We start from the raw sequence: 21,871 nt of genomic DNA, 5'->3' as shown, positions 1-21,871 counted from the left end.
ACATAGTTAGGTAACAAAAATAAAAATAAAAAGTGGGACAAGATTCTTCCAAACATCACCCAAAAAAAACAAAGTACCCCACCATTATAAGCAAAACGCACCAACCAGTTGGTTTCTTGGTTTTTTGGTTCTCAATAATAATAGTATTTTGATGCATATCAATGTAGGGTATCTAAGTCATAAAAGTGTAAAAACAAACTACAAAAATTAAAAAAGTGTAAAAAGAAATGGTATTTTTGAAAAAAAATTGGTATTTTTGCAAAATTGGGTTTTGGGTTGGGTTTTTCGGCCCAAAACCCAGCAGGCCCAGCTCAACCCGAACCAAACCCAAAACCCAACCCGAAAATTTCGGATCGATTTTGGTACCATTTTTCTCCACCTGAAACCCGCAAAACCCAAACTCGATGAACCCGAAACCCAAAAATCCAATCCGTGTGCATCCCTAAGTTTTAGGGATCATATCATTAGATCAAGATTCAAGACAATAGAAAAAACATTCACATGCCGAATTCGTACTTTCATCCAAAGTCTTTCTCTAAAATAGGTTATTTGTAATTTTTTAATCTAATACTATCAAAGTAGGTGTGATCTCTTCCACTTTTCTTGATATTTATCCACTAATATCTCTATTATGATTTTTAAGTTTTTGGAAATGACAAAAGATATTAAAAATTTTGGGCAACAAAATGAGCCATAACTATTTTGTTTATATTAGTTTAACGACATTTTCAGTTTTTAAGTAATTTATAAACATCATATAGTATAAGTATTCATTTTTTAAATTTATGACTTCTCACTTGTTATGATTTTTTTATTTAGAGTTAGCAAGATTGTACTTCTCAATAATAATTTCTACAAATTCAGGTATGCTTTTTTTATGTCTTTTTAAGATGATATATTTTCCAACGATGATTTAAAATAGATACTTTCTTTTAGTAGTTATTTAAATGTATATAAGTTCATTTGTTGATGATAATATTCTCCATTTTCATATTTTTTTCCAGCAATGTTTGTTATCAACCATTTTGGTATTTCTTCAATTATGTTGGCACCTCTTCGAGATAGTTTTCTTTTACTTTATATCTTTTTTCAATCTAGTTTGTACTTTTTCAATTGATTTGGTGCTGTTTAAGTTTGGTTAATTATTTGAATAATATAAATTGTTTAATAATATATATATTTTTTGTCAAATAAATTAGTTATTAATTTTTGAAAATGTAGTTAATTGTTAGTTTAATAAATTGGATTGTGTCTTTTCCATTAAGTTGTATCGTTTTAATAATTTTAGCATAGTTGTTTCTTAACTGTTTTTTATTTTATTTTTTTAATTAGTTATTTTCAAAACTATAAACTTTCAATTACATTAGGTTGATTTTAATTTATTAATATTATTTTTATTATTACTGTTATTATATTTATTATTATTATTATTAGTGAAAGTTATTTGTTATTTTGAGTTTTGTTCTTTGATTGATTTATCAAATCAGATTTAGTTATGAGCTTGGAAGGAGCTACTAATGACCATAATTACATATTACAGATATGATTTTACTTTTTTTCTTCATTCTAATTGGTTTTATAATCATTTTTGGGCAGTTCTTATTATTGTTTCATAACCATATTATTTATTTTATTGTATTTTTTCCATTATTCATTTAATTTTGATTTACTAGTATATATATTTCTTTGCAGTTAAAGCAAGCAATAAAAACTGCCTAATTTTTCTCCAAATTTGCTGACCTCCTTGATAATGAAGTTGTAGAGTCGGAGTTTTCTTTTGCTTTATAAAAGCATATATTCTTTAGTTTCATAGTCTGATATTAGTGACTAATTCTATTTTCTCTTCTAGACTGGAGTTGTATTATTAAGAACTTTAGATAATTGCTATTTGTCTTCTCTCGTGTTTGATATGCATTATAGATAAAAAAACGAGGTTGATTGGAAGAGTATCAACCTTGTATTATAATCATTGTACTTCATTATTCTTATCAATTAATATTTGGTCATTTGTGAAAAAGAAAAAAAAAAGTTAACCGCATATGCCCAAATTCTAATGTTTCAGTAGACGACCATGGGGCCCGCACCACCGGATCGGGTTTGGCTCCGAGTAATCGAGTAAACTGCGGGTGGGGTAACCCGCCTGAAATAATAGCCCAACGCCTTGCGTGCCTGTGAGAACCCGAGACAAAGTCCCGAAGCGCCAAAATTCAAAATCTGCTAGAATCCAGTCGCCACCGACTCTACATCCGCCGGCGGTCCCCTCTGCTCCGGCTCCAGGTATCACTTCCACGTCTTGAATTCAGTCTCCTGAAAGCTCCGTAGCTTATACCCGAGGTAAGTTTTCTTCCTTCTTGCTTTTCCTCACTTGATTTTTTATATCCATTGTTTTTTTTTCCAGAAAAATTTCTAGGTTAGTTTTCTGCTTTTTGTTTGTATTGAGATTTGAGGATGTAGGGTAACTATGATACATGAAACTCTTGAACTAATGGTCAATGCCCTGCAAGTGTTTGATAAAATGATTCAAAGAAACCACTAAAGATGCTGAATAAGATTTGTAGGTATGGGGAGTCGAGTATTGGTATAAAGTGTAGGTATGGTTTATGAGTAGGCTCGACAGCAGGAGGGTGATTTTATAGCATACTCAAACCTGAGTTGAGTAATCTGTTGGTAAATGCTTTTATTATTCTAAATGAGTTGCTATTATATTATAACACAGAAGCACACATGACGCTTGGAATCTGATGGTGAAAGCTTTTATTCTGAATAAATTACAAGATAATTGTTTTTATGTTATATAAGTAGGTCAATAGAAATTGTTTAGCGACTATGGCTTATTTAATGTAACTTTCACGGCTTTCAAATTTGATGACCCCTTTTTCTGAAGCTTATAAGGTGGATTCATTAGCAGTAGAGTACTATAATTGGGGCCTTAATCCTACCATAGCTCTAGTTCACTGTCTTGTTTTCATTTCTGACATACAAACATGTTCTAAGAAACTGAAGAGGGCATTGACTCGTGGTAATTGGCAGAATCAAAATCTTCTAGCTAGAGGGCTTAGAATATTTATTTGTTTTAGCTACATAACATTGGTGTACCTATTACTACTAATGTTAGCCTTAGTTTTCTCCATCTCTATCCAAGTTGTTGTAGATTTGATTATTGTTCTAAGTTTTGCATGCATCATTATTTTATTATAGTTTATAATGTGCATGTAATGTAGATTAGATCAAATTATAAGCATGTGTACACAAGATGTCACAGAATCTAATTTTAGTGTTGAGGATGTTGATTATGTTCCTTTAACATATTCACAAGAGGTACAATCCCTTAATAATGAAATAGATGAAAATGAGGGTAGAGGTACAAAATGAAGGACAACATCTATTGTATGGAATCATTTTGAAAAACAAAAAGTTAGTGGTTGATAGACTTTTCTTAGTAGGGAATCAATCTATCAATAGTTAGGCCAAGAAAGTGATGAATAACCTCCAGAAAATCTTTATTGAACGATGAAATTGGTACACAGAAATGGCTAGCATTCGAGAGGCTAGTCTCTCCTATTACAACCAGTTCGAGAGGGTTATTCTCACCTTAGTGACTCAGTTTCAATCTCTCCTTTTTTTCATGCCTTACAAAATGAAATACACCCTCTATATATACAAGTTCATTGGATAAGTGATAATGCCACCTAGGACTAAAAATATAATAAAAACTAAGCAGCCCTTACAGGAGTTACAGCGTAGAGAAATAAAACAATAAGGAGTTAAAATACATAACACATGCTATGCTAAGTGCTAAGTGTCACGTGGCTTCCTGGTATAAATAAACTTGACATGGGGTTTATCAATACCCACCAAAAACCTTCACCTTGTCCTCAAGGTGAAATAGAGGGAATTGGTTTTGGATAGTGGGGAAGGGTTCCCATGTTGCTTCAAAATCGGGCAAGTGTATCCACTTGATGAGGACCTCGAATGGAGTGGTTGCAGCAGCAGAGGAAAAACATAAGTCTAGCACTGCCTCGGGTTCGACTTGAAGCTCTAAATCTGGTGTGAGTTGCGGCGGAATAATAGGTGCAGTTGTGGAGGTGCCAATGGCTCGTCGGAGCTGAGAAATGTGGAATACCGGGTGTATGCGAGCATGCTTTGGAAGCTGGAGCTTATAGGTTACTGAACCGATTCGTGTATGATGGGAAAAGGTCCGTAATAGCGGGCGGACAGCTTCTCATTGGAGCGTTTTGCAAGGGATTTCTGACGGTATGGTCTGAGTTTGAGGTATACATGATCTCCAATGGCAAATTCGTCTGTCCGTCTCTTGAAGTCAGCTTGTAGCTTCATGCGGTGTTAGGCTCGGAGGAGGTGCATATGTAAGTCATCCAAGATGTCATCCCGTGTGGCGAGGAGTTCATCAACAACAGACACTATGGTTGTGCCTTTGTGGTACGATAAAAGTGGTGGTGGCTTCCTCCCATAAAGAGCACGGAAAGGAGTACTCTTTAGAGAAGTATGATAGGAGGTGTTGTAAGAGTACTCTGCCCAAGCAAGCAACTTTTTGACCATTGTTTCGGCTGCTAGTAGGAAAAACACCTTAAATAGGTCTCAAGGCAACGGTTAAGGACCTCGGACAGTCCATCGGTTTGTGGGTGGTATGGTGTACTTTTCTCGAGGGTAGTTCCTTGGAGTTTAAAAAGATGGCTCCAAAATAAGCTGAGGAAAATTTGATCGCAATTAGAAATGATGGATTGTGGAATGCCATGGAGTCTCACTACTTTGGTGAAAGCTTCAGCTACGGTAGGGGCAGTAAAAGGATGCTTCAGCCTAGTAAAATGAGCATACTTGGATAGGCGATCAATGACCTCAAATATAGTGTCCCAGCCCTCCGATTTTGGAAGTCCTTCTATGAAATCCATAGTTACCTCGTCCCACACTTGTGCTGGAAAAGCTAGGGGCTGTAGAAGACCAGCTGGGGAGGTTGTAGGGAGTTTATTCTGTTAGCAAACACTACACTGCTGCACAAATTTGTCGACATCAGCTCTTAATCCTTTCCAAAACAACTCGGGTGCCACCCTTCTATATGTTTTGAGTGCCCCTGAGTGACCACTAAATGGTGTAGTGTGAAACTCTATCAAGATCTGTGGTATTAAGGGTGACTTCTTTGGAATTACTAGTCGGTTTTTGGAGTGGAGGAGGTCGTTGTGGATCTGGAAGTTATGATGCATCTTGCTGTTACTTGTCAAGTCTTCTTGAATTTGTCTCAACACGGGGTCAGCAACTATTTCTTGTGCTAATTTCGGCCATAGTTGCCACTCCATGGTAACTAAGGAGTCTAAAGTGGGTGTTTCCACTTGCCGTGATAAGGCATCAACCACTTTGTTGTTGGTTCCAGGCTCATACTCTATTTCAAAATCCATCCCCATTAATTCAGATACCTACTTCTGATATTCTGAGCCAATTATCGGCTGTGTAAGCAAGTGTCTCAAACTCTGTTGGTTAGTCTGCACCACAAATTTTCTGCCCAACAAATATGGTCGCCATTTGGCTACTACATAGACAATTGCCATTAGCTCATTTTCATATATTGATTTTTTTCTTGCTTGAACTCCCAAAACTTGATTGAAATAGGTTATTGGGTGTTGGTTTTGTAACAGAACAACCCCTAGTCCGTGTCCTCAAGCATCCGTCTCAATGATAAAAAGGTTGGGAAAAATCCGGTAGAGCCAAAACAGGTACCGTGGTCGTTGCCTCCTGCAGTTTACGGAATGCTTGTTCAGGGACTTGTCCCCAATGGAATTGATCCTTCTTAAGTTGATCCTTGAGGGGTTGTGCTATGCGAGCGTAGTTGGCTACGAACTTTCGATAATATCCGGTGAGGCCGACAAATCCGTGCAGCCCCTTGATTGTTTTGGGAATGGGCCATTCAAGCATTATAGACACCTTTTGAGGATCAGCCGCCACTCCCTTTTGAGAAATGATGTAGCTGAGGTATTCAACTTGCAACTGCCTGAATGCACACTTTTTGTGGTTGGCATAGAGCTTATGTTTTCGTAGGAGCTCGAAAACATGGGCTAAGTGCTGTTGGTGGAGCTCCTGTGTCTTGCCGTAGATTAGGATGTCATCAAAAAATACTAGTACAAACTGTCGGAGGCAAGGCCTGAATACATCGTTCATCAAGGATTGAAAGGTGGCTGGTGCATGGTCAAGCCGAAAGGCATGACACGGAATTCGTAATGGCCATCATGAGTGCGAAATGCCGTCTTGTGAACATCTTCTTGTTGTACCCTTATTTGATGATACCCTGATTTAAGATCCAATTTAGAAAAAATTAGAGCACCATTTAATTCATCTAGCAGTTCATCAATGACGGGTATTGGAAACTTATTTGGAATGGTAACTCTATTAAGAGTTCGGTAATCCACACAAAATCTTCATGAGCCATCTTTTTTTTTTGACAAGTAGAACTGGAAAGGGCTGGTGCTAGGTTGGATTATACCCACTGTCAGCATCTCTGAAATTAGCTTTTCAATTTCTGCCTTTTGGAAGTGTGCGTAGCGATAGGGTCTCTCACTTATCGGTGCTATTCCAGGCTGTAATGTAATAGTGTGCTCATGGGAACAGATTGGGGGGAGACCTGCAGGCATATTGAAGATATAAGAAAATTCAGCAATTATTTTGGACAAAAATCTGGGTACCTGTGGTTCCGACTAGTTGGGTTCTGGACTAGTGTAATTGAACTCTAAAATGAGGCCTTGTTTCTCGATTTGGAGAGTCTTGATCATGGTCTTTAGAGACACCATCGATCTGTCCAGGGATGAATCCCCCTCAATAGTGACAGTGTGTTTGCCAAGTTGAAATTCCATGGTTTGTAGCCTCCAATCTATCTTCATCGTGCCCAAGGTTGCAAGCCATTGTAACCCCAAAGTTATGTTAGCACTCCCAAGTGGTAAGGGTAGAAAATCATCGAGTACTTCCACACCTTGGAAGTGGATACTCAGATTTTTACAAATTCCATCACATTTCAGCAAGTCTCCGTTGCCCAAGGTAACTCCATATGCCTTTGTTTTGGTTATGGGTAGTTGTAAACGAGACACTAGAACCTTCGAGATAAAATTATGGGTTGCCCCAGAACCAATGAGGATTACCACATCTTTAGAACCAAGGTTCCCTTTGATTTTCATGGTCGAATTCGTCGAGAGACCAGCAACGGATTGGAATGAGACAGTCACTTTGTCATGTACTTAGGTAGAGTCTAATTCTGCATCTTTCGGGTTGTCAACGTTAGACTCTTGGTTGGAAGGGTCATCTTCAATCTCTTCGAGTACCATGATTACTTGCAGCTCCTTTTTCTTACAGTGGCCTGGGGACCACATGTCGTCACACTTAAAAACACAGTCCTTTTTGCCTCTTTTGCTGAACTTCGGAATCAGTGAGTCTCCTAACAACCGTGGTTGATTGTGTTGAGTTTGTACTCGAGGATGGTCTGTCATTCCTTGCGGATGTGTCACTGAAGCTAGACTTATCTGAGTGATTATAACGTTGTTGGGCCACCCTATTCTTGTCTTCGATGTATTGAACGATGTCCATGGCTTCATCAATGTTTTGTGGTCTCATGATTCGCAACTTAGCCCTCAAGGATGGGATTAAGCCATTCAAGAAAGTGCTTAACTGAACTACAGGATCAACATTCTTCAAAGGTGCTAGTAACCTTATAAACTTCTTATATTCCGAATCAGATCCATCCTGCTTGATGGTCAGAAATTGGTCATGAAGGGAGCCTTCTTGGGTGTCTCAGATGGGTGTCTCAGAAATGGCGCAGTAGCATTCGTTTTAATTGTTCCCAGCTTAGAATTTCTCTCCTATCATTTTCGTGTTGGTACCACAGCAGTGCATCTCCAGAAAAAGATATGAAAGCTGCTTCAATTTTTTCATCTTCGTCATAGCCGTGGCACAAGAAAAATCGTTTCGCTTGCATTATCCATCCATCCAGGTTTTCTCCTTCAAAAGTCGGCATCTTCAATTTTTTCAGGCGACTTTCATGCTGGAATCTGGTCTCGTGCTGCCCACGATCGTAGGAGTTCCCCTCCGAGTGTCGCGTTCCTCGAAATCCAGCCGTGGGTGAATTGCCCGCCGACCTACATCGGAATCTTGGGTGTACGCCGCTCTGCTGGGGTTCCATTGGGCTGGCTGCTCTCTTTGATTTCCCCTTCTCTATGCTGCCGTAGCCGCCATTGTCGTCTTCCCCAGTTGCTTGATGATGATTTCTTGATCTTTCTTGGATGTCCAAGAAAGCCTTGAATTGTTGCTGCAGATTTTCTTGGAAATCATGTTGAGATTGTTGAATTTTCCTTGCCATCTCCTCCATAGAGTTCTTCAATTCAGAGAACTCGGTCTTCAAAGTCTCTAGGTCTTCCTCGATTACAGTAGTGGAGTCGCTCTTCTCCACACCCTTCTTGGGTCTCATGTTCGTAGCTCGCCGCACCAATTTGAAAGACTTTTCTTAGTAGAGAATCAATCTATCAATAGTTAGGCCAAGAAGTGATGAATAACCTCCAAAAAATCTTTATTGAATGATGAAATTGGTACACAGAAATGGCTAGCATTCGAGAGGCTAGTCTCACTTATTACAACCAGTTCGAGAGGGTTGTTCTCTCCTTAGTGACTTAGTTTCAATCTCTCCTTTTTTTCATGCCTTACAAAATGAAATACACCCTCTATATATACAAGTTCATTGGATAAGTGACAATGCCACCTAGGACTAAAAATAGAATAAAAACTAAGCAGCCCTTACTGGAATTATAGCTAGAGATAAAACAATAAGGAGTTAAAATACATAACACATGCTACGGTAAGTGCTAAGTGTCACGTGGCTTCCTGGTATAAACAAACTTGACTGGGGGTTTATCAGTGGTAAAATGAAAGCAGTTTGCAATCATCGCGGGAAGTATTTAGGACCAGAAAGTCATGTATATCACTTGTTTTTGAAGATTGTTAATGGTGCTCTTTTTGGTTATTATTAAATGTTCACAAAATTAAAGATATATAAGTTTGAGAGAGAGAGAGATTTGACAAAACATAAAGAAGAATACTGTGATTTTAGCTATTTTGTATTTTGTGTACATATAATAGAATGTGTGAATTAGTGTGATTTGATTTTTGTACTTCTGGCATTTAGTGTTTTCAGATGGAATCTTCTAAGAAGGAAGAAAAGTATTGTGATACTACTCTTGCATTTATGGACCTTGCTATACAACAGGTAATGCCCCAATTTTTGTATCTTCATTGAGTTGAAAGGTGGAGATTTACCGACTTTAACATTAATGGTGCCTCTTTGTTTATGTGGGAACTGAGGAAAACAGAAGCATGTGCCTTAAACAATGGCATCTGAATAGATTTTTATTGAATCTGTATGCTCATGTACTAATCCATTGTTTTCATTGGACTAATTTAATTACTTTGTAAAACTATTTTGGCTGTGGGAATGTCCACGTGGAACTTTGGAACTATTTTGATAGGTTAGACCTGCAAATGGTTAGCCATACAGAGCAAATAGCAGATAGTTGAAGAAAAAGGAATGCCTTAATATTGCACACCAGGAAATTCGAGAGCTTGGTATCTCCCTTTCAGTTACAACTTATGCAAGCAATTCACAAAACACCAATAGCTCATACTCTCCCTATTAATACTCCTCCCTACCTTGATAATGTGCACCCTAGCCACACCAAGGCCTAACCCACTTAACTAACTCAGTTACAATACTAATCCCATACTGCCCCTTCACCCTTGCCTCTCCTACTCGTAGCATACACAAGTAATAGGTGGCTTATCAATACCGCCTGCTAGAAGTTTCACCCTGTCCTCAAGATGAAAATGAGGAAATTGTTCTTGAATGACCCCAAATTCTTCCCAAGTAGCTTCAAAATCTGGCAAGTGCTTCTACTTGATCAAAACTTGAGGGGCCTCCTTATGGGTACCTGGTCGAACTTCCAACACAGAGTCAGGTTCCAATACCCATTCCAAGTCTGCTGTAAGGCCCGGAGGAAGCGACGAAGCTTGCTGGTTTGGTCCCAAAGCTGCCTGAAGGAGGGAAACGTGGAAGACTGGATGTATAGTGGCATCTGGAGGCAATCCAAGCCGATAGGCAGCAGCCCCAACTCGAGCCAGCACAGAAAAGGGGCCAAAAAACCGAGGTGACAGCTTCTCATTCAACCTTTTAGCCACAGTACGTTGACAATAGGGCCTCAACTTCACATAAACTAAGTCTCCTGCCTTGTATTGCACATCCCTACGCTTGCGATCAGCCTGAACCTTCATTCTTTGCTGCGCACGGTGCAAGTTTTGTTTCAGCATACCCAATATTGCATCACGATCTCGAAGGTTTTGCTCCACTGCGGATACCTTAGTACTAGCTTGCTCATACTGAAGTAAAGGGGGAGGACCGCGATGATAAAGGGCACGGAATGGAGTCATACCAGCTGAGGAGTGAAACGAAGTGTTGTACCAATATTCTGCCCAAGGCAGCCACTTAGCCCATTGGCTGGGTTTAGCGCTAACAAAACAACGGAGATAAGTCTCCAAACACCTATTAACGACCTCTGTTTGGCCATCCGATTGAGGATGATAGGCCGTACTGTGCTTCAAGGTTGTCCCCTGCAATCTGAATAGCTCCTTCCAAAAGAGACTCAAAAAATTCTTGTCCCTATCCGAGACGATGGAACGAGGAATACCATGAAGTTTAACAACTTCCTGTACAAAAACTGTTGCTATGGTCACGGCTGTAAAGGGATGTTGAAGAGGGATAAAGTGCCTGTTAACAGTCAGAAAATAAAAATCAAAACGTTACAAAAGGATGGTTCAGTTTCCTAAGTCTATAGGAATTCTCTTTTATTGTATTTATGTTGTATTAAAGATATTTTGATATGTAAAACTGTATATAAGCCTAAGTTCTAGGTTGTAAATTCACACAGATATAAGAAAACATTTCGTTTTCCTCACCATTTTATATGGTATCAAAGTTGTAAGGCTTTCTTCTTCTTCTCGGCAATTTTTTTTTCTTTTCTGTCCAGCTCCGGTTGTCCTCTCTAGCGCCAATAGCTTTTGTTCAGCAGGTGCAGCTCTCCTCGGCAGTCTCCAGGCGCAGCTCTCGACAGTACACTCTAGCATCTTCTCTCGTCGCACGACCTCCGGCGGTTGTCTGAAGTTCTCGGCCAACCCTGTCTACAGTCGGTTAGACGAGTCTCCAGCCCTGTCTTGGTTGCCATGGTTGTTTCTTTCTTCAAACAAGAAAAAAGAGGCACAAATTGCCTCTGTCCATGAGCCTTGGCCCCTTGACACACAAAGACACACAAACTGCCAAAAAATTCCTTTGACAGATCCATCCCCACTTGCCGGCCCTAGCCATGTGTCGGCATGTCAGGCAGTGAAGAAATCTCTTCTCAAATTAGTGGGCCTAACTCAATTGCAGCCCAAACTCAGGCCTAAAGTCAGTCTTTTGGCTCCATTTATAGTCAGGATACCAGCTCTCTCCGCATCACGACCCATAAACTCTATGGTAGGAACTATTTACAGTGGGCACCGTCAGTAAAGTTAGTCATTTGTGGACGTGGAAAACTCGGATATCTCACCGGTGACCTTCCTGCCCCTCCATTGACCGACTCAAGTTGCAAGGTATGGCAGGTTGAGAATTCTATTATCCTTGCATGGCTTATTAATTCAATGGATCCAAGGATTAGTCGCAGGTATTTATTTTTTAAAACTGCTAAGTATGGGATGTTGCTAAAAAGATGAACTCTGATCTTGGGAATGCCTCTCAGATATTTGAAATTCGTACCAAACTCAAAGAAACCAAGCAAGGTAATCACACTATTACCCAATATTTTTCAGACTTACAAGATCTGTGGCAGGAACTCGATTTGTATCTGGATACCACTCCTTTGTGTGCTACCTGCACCATTCTTCATCGCCAACAATTAGAAAAAGAGCGGGTCTTTGCATTTCTTACTAGATTGAACAGTAATCTTGATGAAGTTCGGGGTTGTTTAGTGAGTCGTTCTTCGTTTCCTGACACTGAGGAAACTTTCTCTGAGGTCAGACATGAAGAAGCATGTTGTCGCGTCATGCTCACTACTCAAGAATTACCGCCCGTAGAGAGTTCAGCTCGTCTCAAAATCTAGTCCACCACCGTTTGGCAGATCGAATCCTGATCCTCGACCTAATCGCAAGGGTGATTGACCTTGGTGTGATCACTGTCAATGTCACGGTCACACTCGCTCCACTTGTTGGGAAATTCATGGCAAACCACCAAATTGGACTCCCCGTCGCCAAAATGATAGAAAGGCCTACAAAACCCAGTCTGAGAATAGCACTACTCAGCGGTACTGCTGCCCCTTCATTCAGGAAGGAACAACTCGAACATTTATACACACTCCTAGGCCAATCCTCCATAAAACCCAAGTCTGGTCCCAAGTCTCATAGTGCTTCTGTTGCACACTCTGGTAATTTCTCTTTCGCTTCCCATACACCATGGATCATCGATTCAGGGGCGACTGATCACATGACAGGTTTACTTCATTTGTTTGATTCTTATAGTCCTTGCTCTACTGCCTCTAGTGTTAAGATTGCAGAGGGTACTCACTCACCTATTGCAGGCATTGGCACCATAAAATTGTCTACTGATTTATTTCTTAAATCAGTTCTCTTTGTTCCTTCTTTAAAATGCAACTTAATCTCTGTTCAAAAATTAACCTCTGATAATCACTGTCTTGCTAAATTTATGTCCAATTCTTGTCAATTTCAGGATCTATCATCGGGGAGGACGATTGACAGTGCTAGGATTCGTGACGGACTTTATTTCTTTCAGCACCCGAACAAAGAGTTGCCTTATCTGCACTGTTTAACTTCAAGTTTTATTTCTAATTCATCTTTTGATTCAACTTCTCAAAAAATTATGTTGTGGCATTGTCGACTTGGACATCCAAGTTTTTTATATTTAAGACATTTGTTTCCGTCTTTGTTTTTTAATAAAAATGTTGCGGATTTTCAATGTGATATTTGCCAATTTGCTAAATATACTCGTGTTTCATATCCTCGCAAACTGTATACACCATCTAGCCCTTTCTTTCTTATTCATAGTGACGTATGGGGACTATCCAAGGTTACAACTTCTGGTAAACGTTGGTTTATTACATTCATTGACGACCATACACGAATTACTTGGGTGTACCTTCTGAGGCACAAATCCGAAACCTGTTAGGTATTCCAAAACTTCCACAAAATGATCCAAACACAGTACCAGACATCTATTCGGATACGTCGTACCGATAATGGTACTGAATACTTCAATACCACTCTTGGCCCCTATCTTCTACAAAATGGGATTGTTCACCAGAGCTCGTGTGTAGATACTTCGCAACAGAATGAAGTAGTCGAAAGGAAAAATCGTCACCTCTTAGAAGTAGCCCGTGCTATCATGTTCAACATGAATGTTCCAAAATATCTTTGGGGCGATGCTGTACTCACTGCTACTTGTCTAATCAATCGCCTTACCAGTCACCCTCTTCAATTCAAGACACCATATTCTATTATTCAGCTTCTCTATCCTCATATTTCCACAAATACTCTGCCAGTCAAAGTCTTTAGGTGCACCACCTTTGTCCATGTGCACTCCCAACACCGGAGTAAACTTGATCCTAAAGCCATAAAAACAGTTTTCTTAGGATATTCTCCTACATAGAAGGGCTATCGCTATTACTGTCCCCTCACCAAGAAAATCTACATCTCCCGTAATGTAACCTTTTTCGAAAATACCCATACTTCACTTGCACTTCACTTCAGGGGGAGCATATTCATCATGAGCAAGAAGCTTAGTGATTGTGGGGTTTAGAATTACCCCTAGACATGTCCTTTCCTCCAGTGAATGAAATCATTCCCAAACCAGAAAATCTTCCACCACCTTTTCCATCTTCTCATGGCTCTCAAAATCAAAACATGCAGAAAGAAATTCGGGTGTATACCAAAAGAGAAAGAAATAAACAAGTGACGAATTCTCATCACAGTTAAGAGGCCGATCCAGTGATAGAACCATCTCAGTTAAAAGATTCAGGTACTCTACCGTCAAACACTCAATCAGATCTAGATATTCCTATTGCTTTAAGAAAAGGAAATAGATCTTGCACCCAACACCCTATTTCAAAATTCATCTCTTATACAAAATTATCATCTCCATTTATCGCTTTTACCACTAGTCTATCAGATGTTGTGATTCCCAGGAATATCAATGAAGCACTTGGTACTCTGGTACAGAACAGTAGGAAAAACTGAATGTAATTAACTCAAAATTAATGAAATCTGAAATTCATAAGTGTGAATTCCTTGGCTGCCTTTTCATTGAAATACCCAGAATTCGAGAGCTGGGTTCTCTCCAATACAAATAACTTCTTACAGCACAAAACAGAAAACATTGCACTACTCTCTCCTTAATACTCGGGTTCACCCTTCTACTCTACACCCCCTTACACAGTATCTTAGTCCCCTCTAACAACCTACTGACCTGTCATTCTATTTGCCCCTCCCCCTCCTATTGTACACGTAAGTTAATGGTGGCCTATCATTACCCCGGCCCAAAGACGCACCTTGTCCGCAAGATGGAAGTCTGGAAACTGTTGCTGAATGGTACCAAAGTCCTCCCAAGTGGCTTCAAATTCTGGAAGGTGTAGCCACTTAATCAGCACTTGTGGTTGCTGAAACTGTGTACCAGGTCGCAAATCCAGCATCGCTTCAGGCTCAAGAAGCCATTCCAATTCCTCAATCAAGTTAGACGGTAAAGGGATGGCCGTTTGGTGCTGTCCAAGCGCTGGCCTCAACATCGAAATGTGAAAAACAGGATGGATCTTTGCTTGCGGTGGCAGTAGTAGTTTATAGGTTGTTTCCCCCACCCTTGCCAATAAGGGAAACGGTCCAAAAAATAGCGGTCCCAATTTCTGATGCTTCCGTTTTGCTAAAGTCTGCTGTCTATACGGTTTCAGCTTTACATATACGCGATCACCCACTGCAAATTGAACATCCCTCCTGTTTTTGTCAGCTTGACTCTTCATCTTCTGTTGAGCCCTTTGTAAATTCATTTTTAAGAGATCTAAAACGACATCTCGGTCTAGCAAATTTTTTTCCACTGCAGAAACAATTGTTTGGTTGCCTTCCAATCGTATCACTAGTGGAGGGTCCCTGTGGTAGACAGCCTTAAAGGGCGTCATCCCCGCTGCTGAATGATAGGCTGTGTTGTACCAGTACTCTGCCCATGGCAGCCATTTGACCCACTGGGATGGCTTAGAGCTCACGAAACACCTTAAATATGTCTCCAAGCATCTATTAAGGACCTTCGTTTGGCCATCCGTCTGTGGGTGATAAGCTGAACTGTATTTCAACGTTGTCCCCTGCAATTTAAAAAGCTCCTTCCAAAATAAGCTGAGAAATACTTTGTCCCTATCCGACACAATAGATTTCGGAATGCCATGCAATTTAACAATCTCCCGCACAAAAATAGCAGCAACTGTAACGGCTGTATAAGGGTGTCTAAGAGGGACAAAATGACCATATTTGGACAAACGGTCCACCACCACTAAGATAGAGTCAAACCCATTCGAGTACGGTAAACCCTCAATGAAATCCATTGAGATATCGTCCCACACTTGGTCCGGTATGGGTAGTGGCTGTAATAACCCCGCTGGAGATTGCGCCAAATATTTACTTTGTTGACAAATTTGACATTCAGCCACAAATTTCTGGATATCCTGCCGCATGCCTTGCCAATAAAAATCAGCGGCTACACGTTGAAAAGTCCGAAAGGCCCCCGCATGACCCCCTATATTACTGCAGTGATACTCTTGTAAAAGTAATGGAATAAATGGTGATGAAGCTGGAACAACCAGCCGCCCTTTAAACTTCAAACAACCCTTCGAATAGGAGTATCCCAGCCCCCCTTTTCCTTGCTGAAGTTGCTGGATAACTTTAGAAAGATGTGGGTCAGTAGCTATATGATTCTTCAAATCTGAAATAGAAATCATATTCGGAATTGACAAGGCATTGCAGTCCCCAATCTGTGGTACCCGTGATAGTGCATCCGCCGCTTTATTCTGGAGACCCGGTTTGTATTGAACTTGGAAGTCATAACCCAACAGCTTGGTAAGCCACTTCTGGTGCTCCGTTGCCACCATTCGCTGCTCAAGTAAATACCTTAAACTTCGCTGGTCCGTACGCACAAGAAACTGGTGGCCCAACAAATAAGGACGCCACTTCTGAATAGCTAGAACCATGGCCATCAGCTCACGTTCATACACCGACTTACAGCGATCTCTAGAGGATAAAGCCTTGCTGAAATATGGAACTGGTCTGTGCTCCTACATTAAAACAGCCCCAAGCCCCGTTCCGGAAGCGTCTGTCTCAACAATAAATGGTGCTGAAAAATTTGGTAAAGCTAAAACAGGGACTTCGCACATGGCTGTCTTCAAAGCTAAAAACGCTTCCTGAGCCTCGTCATTCCAGCCAAAAGAATCTTTCTTAAGTTGGTCTGTTAATGGTCTTGCTAACTGTCCATAGCCTCTGACAAACTTTTTGTAATATCCTGTGAGTCCCAAAAATCCTCGCAGCTCCTTTATGCTTTTATGGACTGACCAGTTCTTCATTGCTGCCAGTTTTAATGGGTCTGCCGAAACTCCCTCTGCTGAAACAATGTGACCCAAATATTTGAGTTTTGACTGCCCAAATAAACACTTCTTTTTGTTTGCAAACAGTTGATGCTGGTTGAGGCGCGATAAAACTAAGTCCAAGTGCTGCAAATGAAGCTCCAAAGATGCACTGTACACAAGTATATCATCAAAAAAAACTATGACAAATTTTCTCAAAAACTCACGGAAAACATCGTTCATCAAGGCTTGAAAAGTGGCTGGCGCATTGGTGAGGCCAAACGGCATGACCAAAAATTCGTAGTGTCCATCGTGGGTACGGAATGCCGTTTTCTCAACGTCCCTTGCTGCCACACGTATTTGATGATACCCCGCTTTGAGATCCAACTTTGAAAAGACCTTCGCCCCATGGAGTTCATCCAAAAGCTCATCTATCACTGGAATGGGGAATTTATCAGCAACTGTCTCGCAGTTTAAGGCTCGATAATCCACACAAAAACGCCAACTACCATCCTTCTTTTTCACTAACAATACGGGACTTGAAAAAGGACTGGTGCTTGGCTGCACTATTCCTGCCTGAAGCATTTCCGCCAATAGCTTCTCTATCTCATTCTTCTGAACTTGAGCGTAACGGTATGGCCGAACAGAAATGGGACCCGAGCCCTCCTTCATGGTGATGTGATGCTCATGGGCACGGTGTGGTGGTAGTCCTTTCGGCATGTCAAAAACCCCTTCATGTTTCTGCAATAGTTCCTGCATTTCAGCCCCATTCTCTACCCCCATAACCTCAGTCTCCGCTGTCAGTGCACCACATTGAATCCAATAACCCTGTCCTTCATGTTGAACGGAGTGGATTAAGGCCTTCAAGGAAATCTGAGATTTGCATAAGCTGGGATCCCCCTGCAATGTAACCCAGGTTCCGCCTACTTCAAACTTCATTACCATTGTGCGCCAATTCACCTGCATATTGCCCAAAGTACTCAGCCATTGTATGCCCAAAATTGCATCAGCCCCTCCAAGCTCTAAAGGCAGAAAGTCTGTCACCACTCTCAAAGACCCCAAATCGAGCTCAACATTTTTGCAAATGCCTTCAGTTCGTACCCGACCACCTGTGCCCAACAAAACCCCGTACGCCGTTGTTTCAGTAACAGACAGTTTAACAGCTCGAACTAGGTCCTTTGATACAAAATTATGCGTCGCCCCACTGTCGATGAGTACCGTAACAGAATGATTTGCGATGGAGCCCAGTATCTTCATGGTGTGAGCTGACGATATACCCACCAATGAATTCAGAGACAACATCGCAAGTTGCTCCTCCTGCAAAGCTTCTTCCCCCGACTCCGGTGATGATGGGGCCGACTCTTGGCTCTCCGATCCTTCAATATCGTCTGCAATCAGCATTGCATGTAGCGATTTTTGGTCACAAACATGCCCCCTGTGGAACTTTTTGTCACAACGAAAACATACCCCCCGATTTTTCTTGTCCAAGTACTCCTGCTCTGTTAGCCGTCGCAAGGGAGGGGGGTTCGTCGGCGCCGTCGACGGTGGTCCTCCACTGGCCGGCGACTGGTTGGGTGTGTTAGCTGCGAGCGGCACTGTAGAGTGCATAGCAGGCGACTGGGAAGGAAACCTGTGCGAAGGAGGCAAGCCCGATTGTGCCCTAGGTGGTCCAACCCGATTCTGAAAGCCCAAACCCGAAAGAACATGGCCCTCCTCAATTCTCTGGGCAGTTTCCATTATTTGGGCCAGGCCCGTCGGCTGCAACACATGTAATGGGCCTCTGATTTCTTCCTTCAAGCCTTTGATGAAGCTCCCCTCCAATACATGTTCAGGTATGCCGGCCACCCTCGATGCCAGTGCCAACCACTGCATCCGATATGCTCTAACCGTGGTATCCTGCTTAAGTGACAGCAACTCCTCAGTTGAAGAACCCACCGGTATGGATCGAAATCGCACCATGAGCAAGTGCTTCAGCAGTGCACACGAAGTGATTGAACGCCTGGAATTCTCCCACTGGAACCATGTGAGGGCATCCCCGTCGAGGTCGATGATTGCTACTTCAAGCATCTCCGTTTCCGTCATTCGATTCAATAGAAAAAATCTCTCCACGCGAAAAACCCAGCCGTTTGGGTTCTCACCAGAAAACAAAGGCAATTCCATACGCAGGGGTATGAAATCACGGTGCAGGTGCGGGTCGGTAGAAGAAGGTGGGTAATTGGTCGTCGTCGCTGGCGGTGGTCGTGTTACCGAGGGGGGTCCCGTTGGTTGATGCGATGAAGAACTTGCTCCATCAGCTGCCTTCTTCTGTGTTTCCTCCATTGTACTTGCCCGATGAGGTGATTGTAGCAGCTGAGTAATATGGGTAACTAAGTATTCCACCTTCTTCTCCAACTCTGGAATTCGTTGAGTGTCTACGCGTAATGCCTCCAGCTCTTGCGGAAAGTGCGCAATCTGAGATCTAATGGCCGAAACCTCTTGTCGCAACTCCGACTGTACTCGTTCGATCTTCTCCTCCACCATTTCGATTTGCAAACTTGGTTTAGGTCCCATGTTAGATCTGTTGCTCTGATACCACTTGGTACAGAACAGTAGGAAAAACTGGATGTAATTAACTCAAAATTAATGAAATCTGGAATTCATAAGTGTGAATTCCTTGGCTGCCTTTTCATTGAAATACCCAGAATTCGAGAGCTGGGTTCTCTCCAATACAAATAACTTCTTACAGCACAAAATAGAAAACATTGCACTACTCTCTCCTTAATACTCGAGTTCACCCTTCTACTCTACACCCCCTTACACAGTATCTCAGTCCCCTCTAACAACCTGCTGATCTGTCATTCTATTTGCCCCTCCCCCTCCCATTGTACACGTAAGTTAATGGTGGCCTATCATACTCCTCAATGGAAGACAACAGTTCTCGAAGAGATGAGAGCACTTTAGCAGAATGGTACTTGGCGATTAGTGGAGTTACCACCAGACAAGAAAGTAATAGGGTGCAAGTGGGTGTTCACAGTCAAATATAATGCAAATGGATCCATTGAGAGGTACAAAGCTCGGTTAATTGCCAAGGGTTTTACTCAAACCTACGGAATTGACTACACTGAAACATTCGCTTCGGTTGCCAAACTCAATACCATCAGAGTATTGCTCTCGCTTGCAATCAACTTAAATTGGGAATTGCATCAACTTGATGTAAAAAATGCATTCTTAAATGGTGAGCTGGAAGAAGAAGTGTACATGAGTCAGCCTTTGGGTTTTGAAGAATCTCCCAATACAACCAAAGTTTGCAAGCTAAACAAATCACTCTACGGTCTAAAACTATTTCCTCGAGCAAGGTTCAATTGGTTCTTGAAAGTTATCAAGGGACTTGGATACATACAAGGCCAGACTAACCATACTCTCTTCATCAAACACTCAGAAAGAGGGAAAATGTCAGTTCTTATTGTATATGTTGATGATATCATTGTCACTGGCAACCATACTGAAGAGATGATTCGGATTAAAGAGGATCTCGGTGACCTCAGGTATTTTCTGGGAATGGAATTTGCTAGAAGCAAAAAGAGAATTTCTGTTTCTCAAAGAAAATACACTCTTGATCTCTTGAATGAGACAGGAATGCTAGGCAGTAAACCTAGCAAAACTCCAATCGAGCTGGAGACGAGGAAAATGTTTGAAGGAAACCTAGTTGACAAAGAAAGGTACCAGCAACTAGTAGGGCAACTTATCTACCTCTTTCATACCAGACCAGATATTGCCTTTGCAATAAGTATGGTCAGTCAATACATGCATGACCCATGTCAAGGACATCTTAATGCAGTATATAGAATTCTGAGGTATCTAAAACAAACACTAGGAAAATGTCTTTTTTTTCAGAAAGATGACTGAGAGAAAAGTTGAAGTATTCACAGATGCAGACTGGGCTGGGTCAGTTGATGATAGAAAATCTACATCTGTATATTGTACAATTGTATGGGGCAATGTGGTAACATGGCGAAGTAAAAAGCAAACAGTGGTTGCAAGAAGCAGCGCAGAAGCAGAGTATAGAGCCATGGCCCACGGAATATGTGAAGCGATATGGATCAGACGCCTGTTAGGGGAATTGAAGATTGAATATGAAGCTCCCATTCAGCTTTATTGTGATAATCAGTCTACCATCAGTATTGGACACAACCCTATACATCATGACAGAACTAAACATGTGGAAGTAGATCGTCACTTTATTAAAGAGAAGATTGATGGGGGTATTGTCAGCATCAAATATGTTCATACGGATCAACAATTGGATGATATTCTCACAAAGGGGTTATCCAAGCGAGTATTCGATTTCCTAGTAAACAAGTTTGGACTCATCAATATCTATAGTCCAGCTTGAAGGGGATGTTAACAGTTAGAAAATAAAAATCAAAACGTTACAAAAGGATGGTTTAGTTTCCCAAGTCTATAGGAATTCTCTTTTATTGTATTTATGTTGTATTAAAGATAGTTTGATACTTTGGTTGTAAATTCACACAGAAATAAGAAAACATTTCTTTTTCCTCACCATTTTATAGTGCCCATACTTGCTCAACCTGTCAACCACCACCAAAATAGAATCAAACCCATTGGACATTGGCAGTCCTTCAATGAAATCCATAGAAATGTCTTCCAAAACTTCATCTGGATTAGGCAAGGGCTGCAATAACCCAGCTGGGGATTGGACGAGGTATTTGTGCTGCTGACAAACTGCACATTCAGCCACGAAGCGCTGAACATCCTTGTGCATTCCTCGCCAATATAAATCTGCTGCGAGGCGCTGAAATGTCTTGAAGACCCCTGAGTGCCCACCCACACTACTGCCATGATGTTCTTGTAACAATAGAGGAATAAAAGGGGATGACGACGGTAGCACAAGCCTGCCACGAAACTTAAGACACCCATGCACCAAAGTAAACCCCCTGCACTGCTGCCCTAAAGCTAACTCCTTCATCACCTTTGCTAGTGCTGGATCCGCCGCAACATGGGCCTTCAGATCAGGGATGGACAGTACATTTGGTACTGAAATGGCAGCGAGAGAAACCTCGGAATGGACCCTCGATAAGGTGTCAACGGCCTTGTTCTGCAATCGAGGTCTATACTGAATGTCGAAATCATATCCTAAGATTTTGGTGAGCCATTTCTGATGCTCCAAAGCCACCAGCCGCTGCTCTAGCAAATATTTCAAGCTC

General features: G+C 41.3%; 1 protein-coding gene across 3 annotated transcripts in view; it reads left to right on the top strand.

Annotated features, from left to right (window-relative positions):
* The first annotated feature begins 2,062 nt into the window (after positions 1-2,062).
* The window catches only part of LOC133782199 (tRNA-specific adenosine deaminase TAD2), a 46,286-nt gene continuing 26,477 nt past the window's right edge, over positions 2,063-21,871 (top strand). Inside the window, exons 1-2 of one of the 3 annotated variants that reach the window (XM_062221412.1) lie at positions 2,063-2,334; positions 9,167-9,247. In XM_062221412.1, the coding sequence (XP_062077396.1) occupies positions 9,176-9,247 (72 nt within the window). In that variant the 5' untranslated portion in view covers positions 2,063-2,334; positions 9,167-9,175. The remainder of the gene's footprint in view (positions 2,335-9,166; positions 9,248-21,871) is intronic. The other 2 variants (XM_062221413.1, XM_062221414.1) reach the window with 2 other exon arrangements.

Source organism: Humulus lupulus, chromosome 6 (assembly GCF_963169125.1).
Source record: "Humulus lupulus chromosome 6, drHumLupu1.1, whole genome shotgun sequence".
In the NCBI taxonomy this organism is placed as follows: domain Eukaryota; kingdom Viridiplantae; phylum Streptophyta; class Magnoliopsida; order Rosales; family Cannabaceae; genus Humulus; species Humulus lupulus.
This window is presented reverse-complemented; position numbering and strand designations above follow the sequence as displayed.